At 37.8% G+C, this 18,911-nt stretch overlaps 1 protein-coding gene across 1 annotated transcript; it reads right to left on the bottom strand.

The window, feature by feature from the left end:
- Nucleotides 1-17,380: 17,380 nt before the first annotated feature.
- On the bottom strand, nucleotides 17,381-18,536 carry LOC126690888 (uncharacterized). The gene is made up of 2 exons (XM_050386003.1): nucleotides 18,077-18,536; nucleotides 17,381-18,003 (listed from the first exon to the last, which is right to left on the bottom strand). Exons 1-2 carry the CDS (start codon nucleotides 18,242-18,244, stop codon nucleotides 17,812-17,814), a joined length of 360 nt encoding a protein of 119 aa, XP_050241960.1. The 5' UTR covers nucleotides 18,245-18,536; the 3' UTR covers nucleotides 17,381-17,811.
- Between the last annotated feature and the right edge of the window lie 375 nt (nucleotides 18,537-18,911).

Below are 18,911 nucleotides of genomic sequence, written 5' to 3'. Positions count from 1 at the left end.
ATACATGTTTTGCATATTTTATACAGATTTTGAGGTTCATGTCTTATGTGTTAATTCTCTATTCTCTTTCTCAAGTCTTTTCTGTAGTTTTCTACAATTTTCACTCTTTTCTGCACTGTCTCAACACTTCTCTTGACACTTGGCAAGTGATTGAGGCCTAACTAGGCTGCTCTCTATTTGCCCAATAATTCTATTGACACCTGTGTCAATGGATCAAGCCCCTTAATAGCATGCTCAATACCTACTTCGATGGATTGAGGCCTTTTTGACCCATTCTCTGACCTCTCAAACCCAGGCTTGACACCTAGGTTAATGGATCAAGATTTGATTATTATAAATACTCAAGTCTTATTCCACAATTTTTATTTCAAATCTCCTTTGTCTTTTTCAATGATAGCACCTTGACTCCTTGTGTGACTATTGTGGGCTGTACTTCCTTTTTCGACATGTCGTTATGTTGGTTTCTTCTTGCAAATGCAGTATACGCAGTTTTCAATCTCTCTAAAGTGTTTTGCACTTGAGCCTATGTGAGTTTGGGAGTTTGCAAATGTCCCTAAGAAAGAGATGGAGGAGTTGCCACTTAGTTATAGGTACATAAACCAAAAAATGACCTCAAGAAGGTATAGACACCCCATTTCGTTCTGACCTATACCCAAACCCCTCGATCCCAATGATGATAAAATCATCCGCTATCAAAATGATCAGTATCTTGTGTGGAGCTCAATAAGCAAATGAACCCAAAAGTGGGCTGAAACAATTCAAGCCCAAGCCCAACTATGACCCAAGAACCAAGCCCAAAAGCACATTTCTGACTTAATTTGGCAGACACTTACAAAATGTGTGTACACCAGGCATATGATGCATACGTACCCAATTTGTAGTGTACTTACCTTCTGGATAGAAAATCACTCCATTTCCATTTTGGTGAAATTCTAAGGCAACCAGCCTAATCAACTAACTGTGTAAATGACTAACCTAACCCGAGACCTCCATTTTGTCTATATAAACCCCCACTTTTACCATCAAAAGGGTCCAAATTTTTCTACTTGCTGAAACTCTATCGAAAATATCAATATTAAACCTTAAAATTAAAGAGTTACAGGCTAGACACTAGTTTTGGGATCAAAGAGGAGGTTTCGGGAGAGTGAAGATCAATGAGAGAGAGAGAGAGAGAGAGAGAGAATAAAGGCGTACAACTAAGTGTTGGGCCACAAATTTTTGGTTTATTACAAAAATGCCATTGTATTAGTTTTTGATGAAAATGAAAACGACCATTTTTTTGGATATTGAAAATGAAAACTGAGTACAAATTTGGAAACCAAATTTTTATGGTGGGTCCCACAAAAAATTGAAAATTAATACTAATAACACCTCTTTTTCTTCAAGCCAAATACCCTTTTCCAACTTATATTCTTATCAATGTCATGTGTTACTCTTCTTTGAAAAGGAAACAAGTACTATTCATTGAACCTTCCACCTTAACAAAGGTTTTAATGAATTGATTCATTTAAAATTCCACCTTTGCAAGAGCTTGAATGAATTATTTATTTTTTTAGGCTAAAATACAAAACAGACCCTCTAAATTTCTCCATAATTCATTTCGGTCCTTTAACTTTGCTTTTATTCATTTTAGTCTTCTAAATTTCAAGTTTATTTAATTAAAGCCTCTTTGTCAAATTTTGTTAATTTTTTTTGTAAAAGAAAATTTAGAAAAATATTTTTCAATCATTAATTGGATTTTATCAATTAAAACAATTTGAAATAAATTAGACAATTAACCACAACATATAACAAAATTTGATGAAGAAACCTTAATTGAATAAACTTGAAACTTAGAGAATTGAAAGGAACGAAAACTGAATTAGAAGACTGAAATGAATTTTGATGAGACAATATGAGATTCTGTCATATGTTACATTCTTTGTGAATTCTTTCATTTAGCTTTCTTCCTCATTTTCTTCTTTGTGTCATTTGTCACTCTTCTTTGAAAATGAATAGGTACTATTCATTGAACCTTCCACCTTAGCAAAGGTTTTAATGAATTGATTCATTTCACATTCCACATTTGCAAGAGTCTTAAAGAATTATTTATTTTTTTTATTATTGATATATAATTAACAGTAAATAATTTTTTTTCTTGTATTTAAATTGTAATAAAATTTTGAGTAATCACTTTGCAAGATTTATATAAATCTAAACAACAAAGTTACCAAAAAGATGTCATTAGAAAGGACGACAATTTGTGATTGAGATTACCTTAGTTGTTATAACCATAAATATGTTTAACCAGGGACGAACCCAGATGGGGGCTCAAGGGGACTCGGGCCCTCCTGGGTCCATTTTTTTTTATTAACTATTATATATTTCATTTTTGTAATTTGACCCCCCTTCCAAAACCGTAGGCCTCCCTTCTCCTCAATAAACCTAGCTAGCCTCATCCAAATAGCAACTATCCAACCAAAAAACTTAACAAAAACAATAAAAAACATTTACAGTGGTGATTGTATTTTAGCAAAAAAAAAACTATTTTACCACCAAAGAATTAAAAAATCATGTGTTATTGGAGAAGTTAAAGCTAAATTTTTTGCAACTACTATAAACTGGTATAAATACTAGTTAATTGTAGCAAGTCGTTAAAAATAAAATACAATATTTTATTAAGATTATATTTCTTCCTTCAATTAAAAAACTCAAATTCTCTCTCTTCCTTTATTATTTTAATGAGTTGTTTATATTATTTTAAATGAAGTGATAAAAAAAATAGAACATTTGATATTGGGTATATTATAAAATGAGTTGGTAAAATAAATAAAGTAGCTTTTTGAGGTGCTAAAAGCTAAAATTTTTAGCACCACCACTGTAGATACTTCAACCAAAAAAAAAAAAAAAAAAAAATCCTAGCCAGCCTAGTATTAAAAAAAAAAAAAACATTATTTTGTTTTTTTTTTTTGTTTTTGGTAAATGATTGCATCTTAATGTATTTAGAAACAATGATTTTGTGTATTTATAATTTTTAATACTATATCAATGCCTGTTTGAAGTTTTTTTTTCTTTATACTCTGGCTCTCACTAGCTTAAAATCCTAAGTTTATCCCTGTTTAACTACTATATAAGAAAGAATATTATGTGTGACAACATAAGATTCTACTATATGGTGCATTCTATGTGAATTCTTTTATTTTGCCTTCCATCTCATATTTTTATTTCAATCCAACAACCCCTTTGTCATATCTCACTCTTCCTTGAAAATAAAATATGTACTATTAATTGAATCTTCCACCTTATCAAAGGTTTTAACAAATTGTTCATTTAACATTCCACCTTTACAAAAGTTTTAATGAATTATTTATTATTTGTTTATAATCGATAATCAATAATTTCATTTTCTTGTATTAAAATTGTATTAAAATTTTGAGCAACCACTTACCCAGATTTATATAAACCCCAACAACCAAGTAACCAAAAAAACATAATTAGAAAGGAAGAAATTTGTGATTGAGATTACCTTAGTTGTTACGACTATAAATTTGTTTGGATATTGTAATATACACAATTACCTTTAATGTCTAAATCTAGGGCTTATAAATTAGTTTTGTTAACAAGAGTGTTAACTTCAATCCAACAACCCCTTTGTTAATTTAGATTTGACAAAATGATTGACTCGAAAACTAGAAAGATTTTCATTGTCATGTTATTTGTAGTCTTCTCGCTTTTTTTCGTGAGCTCAAATGCTAGAATAACTCAATGGGGATTAGATCCTTTGCACAACATCCATGAACTGGGCGGATTGAATCCTTTACATAATCGTCGATCAAGAATTAACAAGGAGTCATCTGGAGGACCTGATCCTATACATCATCATCCAATCTCTACATTGACCGATCCTCTACAGAATCATCGAGCAAGAATTAACAGGGAGTCATCAAGAGGACCCAATCCTATACATCATCATCCAATCTTTACATTGACCGATCCTTTACAGAATCATCGAGCAAGAATTAACAGGGAGTCACCAGGAGGACCTGATCCTATACATCATCATCAAATCTCTACATTGACCGATACTCTACAGAATCATCAAGCAAGAATTAATAGGGAGTCACCAGGAGGACCTGATCCTATACATCATCATCCAATCTCTTCATTGACTGATCCCCTACAGAATCATCGAGCAAGAATTAACAGGGAGTCACCAGGAGGACTCGATCCTATACATCATCATCAAATCTCTACATTGATCAATCCTCTACAGAATCATCGAGCAAGAATTAACAGGGAGTCACCATGAGGACCCGATCCTATACATCATCATCCAATCTCTACATTGACTATTCCCCTATAGAATCATCGAGTAAGAATTAACAGGGAGTCACCAGGAGGACCCGATCTTATACATCATCATCAAATCTCTACATTGACCAATACTCTACAGAATCATCAAGCAAGAATTAATAAGGAGTCACTAGGAGGACCCAATCCTATACATCATCATCCAATCTCTACATTGACTGATCCCCTACAGAATCATCGAGCAAGAATTAACAGGGAGTCACCAGGAGGACCCGATCCTATACATCATCATCAAATCTCTACATTGATCGATCCTCTATAGAATCATCGAGCAAGAATTAATAGGGAGTCACCAGGAGGACCTGATCCTATACATCATCATCCAATCTCTACATTGACTGATCCCCTACAGAATCATCGAGCAAGAATTAACAGGGAGTCACCAAGAGGACCCGATCCTATACATCATCATCAAATCTCTACATTGACCGATACTCTACTGAATCATCAAGCAAGAATTAATAGAGAATCACTAGGAGGACCCGATCCTATACATTATCATCCAATCTCTAAATTGACCGATCCTCTATAGAATCATCGAGCAAGAATTAATAGGGAGTCACTAGGAGGACCCGATCCTATACATCATTATCCAATCTCTACATTGACCGATCCTCTACAAAATCATCGTGCAAGAATTAATAGGGAGTCACTTGGAGGACCTGATCCTATACATCATCATCCATTCTCTACATTGACTAATCATCTACAGAATCATCAAGCAAGAATAAACAGGGAGTCACCAGGAGGACCCGATCCTATACATCACCACCCAGACTCTACATTGACCAATCATCTACAGAATCATCGGGTAAAAATTAATAGGGAGTCATCAGCAAGACTTGATCCCATACATCATTCTCCAATCTCTGCATGAGTTAATGCTCTCCATGATCAATAAGAAAAAATTAACCATAAGTGAAAACATGGAAATCCTAATCATCTTTGCGACCCACAACCAAAGTAAACTGTGTAATATGAAAAGGATATGAACCTTTATATTGTCAAAAAGTAATAAAGGTAAATAAATTATGTTTTATGAAAAAAAAAACTTTGGATAAAAAAAATTCGTTTCTATTAAAGTATCTTTTCATTGGAGACTTATAATAATATTTTGTTATCTTATGTAAAATTTACCAGATGAGCATACTTATTTTTTGCATTTCATAGTGATGTTGTCCAATTTTGTAACAAAAATTGTAGTGTAGCTAAGGTTGTCATTCCACTGGAAAAATAAAAACAAAAACATGTCAAAAGCACCAATAATTTATGGAAAAAATTAATTGAAACTAGAATAGAGAAAGTTTTATGAAATTCAACATAATAAAATCACTATGGGGCTATGATTTGTCCACCAATAGCATTAAGCATCCACTACCAATCTAATTTTAGTACGCAATGGGGTAAGTAAACACATAAACTACCCGATTAAAAGATTTAGAACCAAGCTTAATTAGTAAAAATATCTTTGGTTGATTCTCTATCAATCAATTGTTCCAACAATTTAGTTTAGAAAATAATAACTTTGTTCGAAAAACCCAAGAATGTCGCATACTCTAAAGGCAATACAATGGCAAAAGTAATATCTAACAAAATTAACCTATTTTGCTAGAGAGACTATAAAACCTTATTCTAATAAGAAGAAGATTAAAAAATAGACTTATAAAAGAACTAGAAATTAAACATCAATCCAACAAAACAATTATGAAAAGAGAACAATTGATTTCAATAATCAAAATGTTAAAAAAACAGGCTTTGATTGATAATAGGACAACTTCTAATGTTAAAGATTCACCCTTAACCCTAGCTTAGGTTCTTAAGATTCAAAAATAATATGTGTGTAGACACCTCATTTTGTTCTGACCTATCACTTAATAGAGTGTGTATGGTATGGAGCCTAATAACTTAATAGAGCCCAAAATGTGACCCAAGAAACCAAGTCTAAGCTTAAAAATCCATTTCAAAGCCCAAAATATTTTTTTAAGCCAAATTTTTAGAAGGCTTACAAAAAGTTTGTATGGACGTGTACGCACTTAATTTAATGCTTACTCACTCTTTTTGTCAGAAGCCTAAAATTGATTTTTTCTTCCTTTTTGGTGGGATTTTTGGTGAATTGATCTAGCTCGTTGATTGATTAAAATGTTCCATCATAAAAAAAAAATAATAATAAAATAAAAAAAATTTTAAAAAAACACCATAGCCTCCATTGAGCCTATAAATACCCCCACTTTCCACCACCAAAAAGATCCCAACTTTTCACAATATCTAAAGCTTTGTCAAAATCACTAAAAAATACTTAGTGAGTTTCTAAGAGTGTGAGGAAAGTTTTTATAAGCAATTGTACATGCAAGTTAGATTTGTGAATTTATATGAAAAGTGGATGAGCTATCTAACAGTACATTTTAATGAAAAAGCTCGAAAGTGATAAAAATAAAAGCTTTAACATCATAAAGTCAAGAGAAAAAGAAAGCATTGCAAGGAAAATAAAGAAAGCAAATAATGTACGTGGAAAACCCTTATGAAGGGATGAAAAACCACAAGTGAGCAAGGGGGAATGTCCCTACTCTTTCAAGCTCTCTATTATGTGAAAAATGAAAGTTTTCCTTGTACAATGATGATGTTCTTCCTAAAAGAGAGGCATTTTCTCTATCTTACTTCCTTACAAACTCTCTACTCTTTTCTCTAATGTTCTCTCTTGGTTCTTGTCCTAATGGTCCAGCAACATGTTCCTTTTATAGTCTGAGGAATGTTGCCAGGTACAACGATTCCTCCATTTGAATCCTAATACAGTTGTTGTACTATGTAATGGCTGGAGGAGAGAGAGTGCAAACGCCAAAGTCAGGGTAGTGGCACAAAGGGTTACCCTGCCACTACGTGGGGAGCAATCCTTGGACAAGGAAAGGGACACTAGGGGCACTAAGAGTGATGCACGTGTCCTCGACAATGGTCCAACTCAAGCCCAGCCAATAAAGGGGTATTTCATAGCCTCTGACCATAAGGGGTCACTATCTCCCTTTTATGAGTGTTGTGTGTCTATGTCAGGAGCAAATCTCACTCTTCCCCAAGATGGTCACGCCATTGGCATAGACCAAAAATCCTTTACTTTAGCCAACATTTCCTCTCCTTACCTCATAGCCGTTCCACATGTAGGGTTCGAATCCAACCATGTTAGCATCTATGTAAGGGGCTAAAGGGTGAGATATGGGTCTGGTCAACTAAGGGACCAGTCAATCTCCTTTCGTTTTCTCTTTATTTGTTTTATTGTTATTTTATGTTGTTTTATTATTTTATTATTCTTATCAATATGATGCATGATGTATTTGATGATTATGTGATAATATGCTATTTACATGTGCTTCATTGTCATATTCTATGCATAACATGAATCTGGAAATCGGATTGAAACCCTAGGTGCGTACACATCCATTATGTTGCATGCGCACTTCTAGGGCATAATCCAATTTTCGTTCTTCATTTCTTTTTTGTTTTATGCTAATAATGTTGTTCAATTTTTATTCATTTTACATGTAGTTTAATCTTTTTTTTTTTTTTTTTTTGTCTTCTTTAATATATCTAAAATACCAAAAACATTTAAAATTGTGTAGTTAATATGCTTCCTTTCTTAATAAAATTACTCTTTAATGTTTAGGGTTAGTTAAGGGTCAGTTAAGGGTCATAAATCTAAAACATAATCATGGAAGGTAATGAAGCATTAATTGTGATATATTTCCTAAAAGATAATGGTCTTAAATACATGGAAGACTAAAAGATTTCCTATAAAAGATGATAGTCAATTAAATTTAAATGTTTATATTTAAATCTAATTCTCTTTTACAAGGAAAGTCTTAATAGTCTAATTCAAGAATAAAATCTTTCCAAGTTAAGGTAATCAAGCTTTAATGTCAGAAGATATTTGAATTTAAACCTAAAAGTCAATTAAGAAAAAAACAAGTAATTAATGAGGTATTAGTTACAAATCTTTTCTAAAAGGCTTAAGGGTTTTAATTCCAAAATAGTTTACAATCAAGAGATTATATTGCTAAATTAATTGAAGATATTTGAATTTGAATTTTAGAGTTAATTAGGAAAGGGCAAAGCATTTAATGACGTATTTGAATTCGAATTCAAATAATTTGATATTTAAGGCAGCAAAAGTCAATTGATTGAAGAACACTTTAAAAGGCAAGAATACATTTAAATATCAAGAGCATGTTTAATATTTTACGTTGGGTTTAATAAAGGAAAGACGGGAAAAATGAAATAGTTACCCCTAATTTACAAACTATGTAGCAAAATGCCCTTATTTTGAAACTATTTAGCAAAATGCCACAGTTTTTTAAACTCAATTTTAACAAAATCGAGTTTTGTGTAAAACTAGATATCCTCAAAATTGAATTCTATGTATATTTTTAAGTGGAATTCGACATTAGCAATGTCAAGTTTCACTTAAATTTTCAAGTAACAAAATCTAGTTTTGTGTAAAACTCGATATCCTCAAAATCGAATTCTATGTATATTTTTAAGTGGAACTCGACATTAGCAATGCCGAGTTTCACTTAAATTTTCAAAAACATTTAAGTGGCAAAATATACATAGATCTCGACATTGCTAATGTAAAGTTCCACTTGAAACTCGATTTTGTTAAAATCGAGTTTAAAAAACAGGGGTATTTTGCTAAATAGTTTCAAAACAATGGCATTTTACGACATAGTTTGTAAATTAAGGGCAAATGCCCATTTTGGCTAAGGAAAGACATTCAAAACTTAATGAAGAGTACACTTTAATTAAGTGTCACTCCTTTAGAAGACTTAATCATTAATTCTTATTAATTATCAACCCTTTGTTTATATCCACATGTGCACACACTTGACGATATGTCTATATGTTTAGATGCTTAAGTGATCATGTAGTTGGATGTTCATGTACTCACGAGCTTTGATGATTGTGCTTAAATGATGAGGTGACTGAACTGTAAGAGGTACGTGCATTTAGGAGTAACAAAGTAATTTCAACTCTTACTGTGACCAAACAAATCGGGCCTTTACACTCATGTTGTATGATGCTTCAAACAAATGCGCCCACTACTCTGTGCTTATGTCGTCTCATGCCTAGTGAGGTCATTTTGTCAAACAAAATTCAAGCAAACTCTCATTTTTTTTATATATATGGTATAAGGTGACTAATGAGATGCCAATATAACTGGAGCATCTCCCAACTCTCAAGTACAAATAAAGCATCTTTAAATGTTGATAGTTTGCAAAGGTGGAATAAAGCATCACGAGCAATTTAAAAAAAATTATAATATGACATGGCAGATACAATATAAGTATGGCACCTCAAATGAAGTGTACATGATTTCCTAAAGAGCAAGGCTACACAAAATACATTATTTACAGAAAAGCTTATACGAATCTTCCTAAGATAAATCTTAATATATTTTTCTCCATTCATAGTTTTTTTTTGGGTCACTTAAAAGCATGGTTTTAAAAACCGGATCGGACCAACCGGTCCGACCAAGAACTAGCCACAAGTTCAGTTTTAAAAAACCTCCAAAACTGGTCAAAAATCAGGTTGAAACGAAAACTAGAAGCAAAAACGGTTTTGCCCCTGGTCCGGTTTTTAAAACCATACTTAAAAGTCAAAATACAAGAGAATGTCAAGTATCTTTGAAATAGTAATACTAAAACATCAACAAAAGACCAAATTCAAAATTATTCCTTCCATGAGAAAATATTTTTTATATTCATATTTATCATTCACATTAGGTGCTGATTAAGAAAAAGGAAACAACAAACAAAATGAACTAGAGAGAAAATTACAATTTACAACAGTCAACTATATTGATAAAAGCCAATTAAAAGAATATATATCCAATTAGTTTTTTTTTTTTTTGGCTTCGTTCCATCACAAGCAATGAAAAAAGGGGAATAAATGGGTTAAAAAAGGAGGAAGAAAAGAAAAGAAAACTATAGAAACCATCAAAAATAAATATACACCATCAACATATTCATAATATTATGGAGGAAAAAAAATACAATTAATTTAAATCATGAAAATTACATTTAATTAAACAAAAGCTACCCATAACATGTACGAAGGGCACAATGAATGGTTCACTTGAAACCATCAAATTACTTGAAAGTTGAAACTATCATGTCGTAAAACGTATTTTATGGTTGAAGAGTATATACCTACTCTCAACATAATCTTCAAATCCAACCCTTATTAATCCAATCAAGCACCAAATCTTTTAGTACAATATTTTTCTTAAACACAAACAAAAACAAAAACAAAAAAAAGAGGAAGAGAGAGAGAAAAGATAAAGAACTCATTAGAATACCAGCTAATTAATCTAGCAAGAAAGATGCTAAATTATATGATGAAGATGCTACCTAATAAGGATAAATCCTGAAGTCTAAGTAAAGGCGATGGACCTGTTGTATCTGACAACTTCGTTGATACTCCCCTGAACGACTCCACTAAGCTGACGGTCCAACTCAAGATTGACGAGGGCACCTCAGGATCATCTATGCATGGATGAGACGGCTAGAAAGCATACATAGAATAAGTAACTGACGGGATGAAGCTGACGGGTGTGGAAGGAATTCCTGACGGGTCCATCATGTCTCTTGGGCTCCACGTATGAGTATGCCTTGCACCCCACGAAAAGCCCTAGTCAAGAAGACTCCTACAAGGAAAGAATTCCTTAAAATACGCAAGTTAAAGAGAATCTCTCCCATAAGGAAACATCTTATTGGCAAAGGAACAAGTGTCAACCGTAAGCTACTATAAAAACCCCAAAAGCCTCACAAACCAAGGTACGCATAATTTTCCCCAGTTCTGGCACTTTAGAGTTGCGCAGGTCTTCTAACATAACCTTCGGAGGGTCTTTGGCTAATACCACACTGGTACTCTCTTAGGGTTTTCTTTGTTTTTGTTTCACAGGTATTGTCTCGAGTACATGAGTACAGTGTGACTTATTGACGATTTTTGGCATCATCAGTTAGCATCATCTGTGGGAAAAAGTTGCGACTTGTAAGCCATACTATCGCTTCCCGGACAAAGAGTTGCATGGTACTTACTCGCTCGATGGTGACAACCAATAATGTTCAAGGAGACAAACCATGCACAACTGCCCTCGAGAGACAAGTTCAAACTTTTGCTGCTGCCGCGGAGCGCCTCACCAAGCAAAACCATGATCTGAAAAAGCAGTTATGCCAAAAGAACGCAGGGCTTAGAACTCAAGAGGAAGATTAAGAAGGCACCAGCGCTGAGAGAAGGGACCAAGAGGGGTCGAAGGGTAGCAATGCCCCAAGCAGACCAGAACGATAGGACACGAGCCATCTGTCCGTCACAGATACAGCTCCGCCTCACATGGTCGTAGAGATATAGATGATGAAGGAACGGATGGACTTTATGATGAACGCCCTTAGAGGACGAGTGTCTAGCGACCTCGATGACTTGGTCCATCAAAACGATTCGCCATTCACTACATTCGTTAATTCGTTCCCCTTTTCACCAAAGTTTCGCATGCTGTAGGTGGAAAGTTACGACGGATCTAAGGACCCCTAGATCACTTGGAGTCTTTCAAGACCCTAAAGCACCTTCAAGAGGTGGCGAGCAAGATCATGTGCAGAGCCTTCCTCACCACACTGAAGGGATTCGCAAGGATTTGGTTTAGTAGGTTAACACCTAACTCCATTAGTACATTCAAGTAATTAAGCGCCCAATTCGCCTCACATTTCATCAAAGGACATAAGTATAAGAAGTCCAATGCATGCCTGATGAACATTAGGCAACGGGAAGACGAGACATTGAGATTTTACATAACCCGTTTTAACAAGGAGGCTCTCTCGATTGACGAAGCCGACGACAAGATACTCGTGTCTGCATTCACGAATGGGCTACGGAAAGGTAAGTTCCTATTTTCTCTGTATAAGACAACCCAAAGACTATGTCAGATGTGCTTTACAGGGCGATTAAGTACATGAACGTGGAAGACGCGCTATTGGCCTGAGAAGAGAAGCCCAAGAAAAGGGAAAGACAAGAAGACGTATGTCAGGATAGGGGGCGGAAGATGGCAAGGACCGAAGAACAGTGGGAGGACAGGTGCTCCAAGCCCCCCACAGGGAAGTTCATGAGCTTCACCCCGCTGACTGCTCCGATCGACCAAGTATTGATGCAAATTAAGGATGAAAGAGCCCTGACCTTTCCTGTTAAGCTGAAGGGAGACCTTAATAAGAGGTCTAGAGATAAGTATTGCCATTTCCATCGTGATCACGGCCATGACACCGTTGACTGCTACGACTTAAAGCAGTAAATTGAAGCTCTCGTCAGGCAAGGGAAGTTGCAAAGATTAGTCAGCAAGGAGAGAATGGAACCACCTTAAGAGCAGGCCCCACGATGGGAGAATGAGCGTCCTAGGCCACCCATAGGGGATATAAGAATGATTGTATGAGGCACTACAGCTGACATCCTTTACTACCCAACGTTCTTGCAGATGAAGATTGATAAAAAGCGACTGGTTTTGATGAACGCTCCGCTCGTTGGTTTTGGAGGAACAAGAGTATTCCCCCTTGGTGTAGTTACATTGCCCGTAATAGTCGGCGATTACCCCCAGCAGATTACTAAGGACATAACCTTCCTTGTGGTCGACTACTCGTCCATTTACAATGCATCCTAGGATGATCTACCTTCAATTCATGGAAGGCTGTAACCTTGACCTACCATTTAATGATCAAATTCCCTATCGACTATGGAATAGGAGAGCTATATAGCTATGATGGCTGCACACGAATGCTACATAGCTATGATGGATATGGACGATCATCTCTAGGCCATGAACATAGAAGAACACCGGACGGTGGTGAAGCTCGTTGAAAGGCTTGAGGAGATACGTCTCGACGACTCCAAGCCTGATCGAACAACCAGGATTGGTACCTTCCCCAACCCGATGGTCCGCTAAGCGCTTATAACTTTTCTCAAAGATAACCGGGATGTGTTTCCTTAGAGTCATGAAGACATGCCAAGAATCGACCCTTCAGTCATGGTGCACAAACTGAATGTGTCACCCTCCTTTCCACCCATCCATTAGAAGAAGCGAGTATTCGCCCTAGAACAAGACCAAGCTATAGCGGAAGAAGTTCACAAGCTACAAAAGGCGAACTTCATTAGGGAAGTTTACTACCCCGATTGGTTGGCAAACGTGGTGATGGTCAAGAAAGCCAGCGAGAAATGGAGGATGTGTGTAGACTTCACAGACCTGAACAAAGCATGCCCTAAAGATAGCTATCCCTTCTCGCGGGTCAACGTCCTAGTAGACTCTACGGCCTAGCACCAGCTATTGAGCTTCATGGACGTTCTATTAGGATATAACCAAATTAGAATGGACGAAGCAGATCAAGAGAAAACTTCATTCGTTACCAACCAAGGCCTTTTCTACTACAAAGTGATGCCGTTTGGCCTCAAGAACATAGGCATGACATATCAGAGGCTCATGAATAAGATGTTCGCACATCAGATAGGAAGGAATGTCCAAGTCTACGATGACAACATGCTGGTAAAAAGCTGAAGGAAGGGCGACCATTTGGAGGATCTCAGGGAAACCTTCGACGCCCTTCGCTCTTACAACATGAAGCTCAACCCAGGTTAGTGTGTATTTGGGGTGACGACAGGAAAGTTCCTAGGATTTATGGTATCTCAAAGAGGTATCGAGGCCAACCCAGACAAGATCAAGGCCATAGTAGAGATGGTCCCCCCAAAGAATGTAAAAGAAGTACAAAATCTTAACGGCAAGGTAGCCGCCCTGAATAGGTTTGTGTCAAGGGCAACAGATAAGTATCTACCCTTCTTCTGCACGCTGAAGAAGTCTTTTGAGTGACAGCCGAGTGTCAGCAGGCATTTGAGGATCTAAAGGCCTACCTCTCTTCCCCATCGCTGTTGAGTCCTTCACAACCAGGGGAAGAACTGTTCCTCTATTTAGCTGTCTCTCTGGCTACCGTCAGTGCGGCCTTAGTCAGGGAAGAAGACAAGGTGCAAAAGTCTGTGTACTACGCCAGTAGGGCACTTCGTGGTGTAGAGGAAAGGTACCTATCGATGGAGAAACTCGCCTTTGCTTTGGTTATGGCAGCCCGCAAGCTCAAGCCATACTTCCAAGCCCACACGGTGATCGTCCTGACTGATAAGCCCTTACAGTGTGCAATGAGCAACCCTGAAGTTGCCTGGTGATTAACACTATGGGCAATAGAGTTGAGCGAGTTTGACATACAATATCGCTTGCATATTGTCATTAAGGGGCAGATTGTCGCTGACTTCATTATGGAGTTCACAAACGGGGAAAGCGAGGGGGCAGACGAGCATCCTCGAGGGAGTATACATACGGACGGATTGTCCAACAGACAAGCTGGTGAAGCGAGTATCATACTTCGTTCTCGAGAAGGAGACAAGATTGAATGCATGGTTCGTCTCGACTTCCCTACCACCAACAATGAAGCAGAGTACGAAGCCCTGGTGGCAGGACTTGATCTCGTTAAAGTAGTAGGGGCCGCGAGTGTGGTTATTCATTGCGACTCTCAGGTCGTCACGAACCAAGTAAATGGGGATTATGAATGTAAGAGTGAAAGGATGAAGAAGTACCTGGAGCAAGTAAAGAGAAGGGTAGATGACCTACAAGCCAAAATTATTCAAATCCCTAGAGGAGAAAATGAGCAAGCCGACCATCTTACCAAAGTCGCTTCAGCAGAACATATGGTTATCCCCGACAAGTTACTTTCCTTCATTCAGCTTTTACTACTAATAGATCCCGTCAATGTGCAGGAGATAGGTTCTGAAAGCAATTGGGCCACACCATTAATCTCCTACTTAAAAAACGGCATATTACCAGATGGTAAGGAAGCCGCAAGGAAGCTAAAGGTCCAAGCAACGCAATTCGTTTTGATAAAGGACGTCTTGTATAAGAGAGGCTTCTCCCGCCCATACCTAGGGTGCTTAGGCCTCGAAAAGGCAAACTACATCATAAGAGAAGTCCATAAAGGGATCTGCAGGAACCACTCAGGGTCGAGGTCGTTGGTGCACAAATTGGTTAGAGCTGGATACTACTGGCCTACAATGCAGAAGGATGCCCAGACTTATGTCATACAACCAACGGAAGAACTCACCCCAATGACAGCCCTATGGCCGTTTACTCAATGGGGACTGGACATCATGGGCCCATTCCCGAAAGCGTTGTGACAACTAAAGTTCCTTATAGTTGGCATAGACTATTTCACCAAATGGGTAGAAGTTGAAGCCTTGGCGACCATAATAGAAAAGAACGTGAGAAGCTTCGTTTGGAAAAACATCATCTGCAGGTATGGAATCCCTAGAGTCTTAGTCTCAGATAACGGGAAACAGTTCGATGACTCCTTCAGGGATTTTTGCTTGCAACTAGGAATCAAGAACCACTACTCATCCCCCGCCCACCCTTAAGCCAACGGGCAGATTGAAGTCACAAACTGATCCTTGCTTAAAATCATCAAGACTCAGCTCGAGGGGGCAAAGGGTGTATGGCTAGAAGAGCTGCCAAGCGTACTATGGGCGTATAGAACAACAACCAGAATACCAACAAGGGAAAAATTGTTTCGATTAGCATATGGAAGCGAGGCAGTCATCCCAGCAGAGGTCGGACTCACAAGGGTGGGTAATCATGATGAAAGGAAGAACGAGGAGGCCATGTTTCTACAGCTTGATCTAATAGACAAAGTCAGGGCGACAGCTGAACAAAGACTCGCACGATACTAGGATCTCATGGCCAAGCATTACAACTCTCGAGTCAAACACAGAAACTTCAAGGTTGGAGACCTTATCTTAAGAAAGGTAATGGGCGCTGCCAGAGATCCCACCCAAGGAAAGCTCGTTCCTAACTGGGAAGGACCCTACAGAATCACTTCTTGGCAGAGAAAAGGCACCTACCACTTGGAGACATTGGACGAACAGAAGTTACACCATCCATGGAACACCAAGCACCTCAAGAAATACTACCAGTAAAAGACAACAGGGAAAGTTATACTCCTCATTACTAGTTTATTTCTTTTAGTTAAATTTTTGCTTACAGTACTTTTTAAGCCCAAAGGGCAAGTTTTTTATTCTTTTTAAAAACAATCTTCTACTTATGCACGCGTTTACCAAAAATAAGAGGAGTTATTCAGATACAAGCTGTGTATATTTTGTCTCTACTAAACTACTTTCGTTGTTACGTCCACAAGTGGACGAGTTAATTAAGTCCACAAGTAGACGGATTCATAATTAAATCCATAAGTGGATGAGTTCATCCCATGGGGATGAGTTAACATTATTAAGTCCACAAGTGGACGGATCCATAATTAAGTATATAAGTGGATGAGTTCATCATCCATGAGGATGAGTTAATATTATTAAGTTCACAAGTGGACGGATTCATAATTAAGTCTATAAGTGGACGAGTTCATCCTATAGGGATGAGTTAACATTATTAAGTTCACAAGTGGACAGATCCATAATTAAGTCCATAAGTGGACAAGTTCATCCTATAAGGATGAGTTAATAATTAAGTCCATAAGTGGACGAGTTCATCCCATGGGGATAAGTTAACATTATTAAGTCCACAAGTGGATTGATCCATGATTAAGTCCATAAGTGGACAAGTTCATGAGCCATAAGGATGTGTTAAATTTATTTAAGCCTCCAAATGGACGGGCTTATGGCAAAAGCCCACTAGCAGACGAGTTCAGTAAGCCTGATGTCAATTTAGACGAGTTTGTCCTTAAACAGGACAAGGCCTTTTGTCATGGCTAATGAATTCATCCTAAGCCCCATTACATACAAGCATAAAAGATGGGGGCAAAATACATAAAAATCAACAAAAGCTAAAAAGTGACGAATGCAAAAAGTATACCATACATAAAATAAGGTCTTTACAAAAAAGGGCCCAAAAACATGGCCAATTAACATTGTCTGAAAATTAGATTAAATATACAATAAAATTGTCATTCAAAAAATAAAAAGCTAAGGCAAAGAGGCCGGGACGTCCTTAGGGTTCTCGTCATTTTTGTCTTGTATGCCCTGAGTGGGAGGATTCTCAACATTTAAAGGCTCAGTAGACGGGATGGAAGGGATGACGTGAGGGTTCGTAACAAGTTGAGCAAGGACGACACTATCATCTTTTGGGCCAGGCTCCAATTTTGTGGAGTCGTCGATTTCATCAAAGATAGTGTTGTCAGCAGGAGTTGACGGCAATGGATCGTCCATGGTGACCTTGGATAAATCCAAGTTAGGGTAGATGGACTTTACTTGTTTAAGGCAGTCCTCAAACTAGTCACCATAGTAGATGGCGCAGGAATCAATAAATGGTTGTGAAGCCTTGAATTCCTTCACATCGTCAGCCCGGGCCGTCTCCACCTGCTCAAGAAGGGTCGTCAGTTCTTTCTCTACCAACGCTTTGGCCTCTTACTCCTTCTTCTGACGACCCTTCTCCTCCAGCTTTTCCCTTAACTCCTTCACCTCCTGATTGAGAGTACGAAGGGCACATTTGTACTGCTTTTGCGCGTCGGTCAGGTTCTTGATGCATTTGTGTAGATGAGCAATCACCCCTTCCTTAGCGATGCCCCTGTCTTGCAAAGCCTTCATATGGACCAGTGCCTACAAGACAGAACAACCGTCAGCTTATTGAGCATAAAAGAGAGTAAAGAAAGAAAGAAAGGAAGAAACATACCCGAGCAAGGTTAAAGAGGCCTGATGCCCCAAGCTTCTCTGTCGCTTGCTCAGCATAGGGATCCACGTCCTTATCCTTAATGATTGATTCAATCACCTCCATGGCATAGTCCTTGTGAGTGAGCAAATGGCGATCAGATCCCTGAGTGACGGGGTCTAATGTCATCATTAGTCCCTTACCTGCCCTGTGGCTCAGCTTGGGAGGCGACGGCTTCTTAGGAGCTTGTCCCTTGGGGTGACAGATCGCTTCTTAGTTGGACGGTAGTCCTTCCCGTCAGCCTTCCTCTTAGGAGCCCCCTTCCTGGCGGTCTTAGGGGTTGACGAGGATGCCCCCTCCCCCTTTGCCTTCTTTTCTTCTTCTTTCCGTCGGGCAGCAGCTGCCCTCACTTACGCCCTTTACCTAGCTGCCTCCATTTCTACAAAGGACAAGTGACGGGCGTTAAACCAAGTGACGACAAAAAAAGAAAAACAACGGGAGAAAATTAAAATACTTACAACGACGGGAGTAAGTATTTAGTCTACGAGCTACTGGGGTTGGCTTCGAACCACCACAGTATGCGTGTAGTGTGTCGAGTGTGATTAAATCCCTACACTTCCGCTGCTCAAACGGGATTTTAAGGACCCGATGAATGAAGGCCTCCTACTCGTCAGTTATGATCGGATGAATACTAGCTAAAAAAGGAAGGATGACGATAATAGAGCACTTAACAAGTAAATTACAAAAATCCAAAGCAAAAAACTGATGGCACTAAACCTGAATCCTTGACAATACCCCAAGTATTGTCAAAACCATGAGGCATTGTAGCCCACTCCTCTGGACGGCATACCCAATCCGT

The sequence above is a fragment of the Quercus robur genome, chromosome 7, assembly GCF_932294415.1.
Source record: "Quercus robur chromosome 7, dhQueRobu3.1, whole genome shotgun sequence".
NCBI classification, from domain to species: domain Eukaryota; kingdom Viridiplantae; phylum Streptophyta; class Magnoliopsida; order Fagales; family Fagaceae; genus Quercus; species Quercus robur.
Note: the sequence above shows the minus strand (reverse complement) of the source record. Positions and strands in the feature narration are given on the sequence as shown.

Bases quoted from the DNA above. Each gene is read 5' to 3' on its own strand.
- LOC126690888 (XM_050386003.1), bottom strand. From the start codon at position 18,244: ATGATGACATTAGACCCCGTCACTCAGGGATCTGATCGCCATTTGCTC. The intron at 18,004-18,076 runs GTATGTTTCTTC...TCTGTCTTGTAG, and splicing joins GCCTCTTTAACCTTGCTCGG to GCACTGGTCCATATGAAGGC.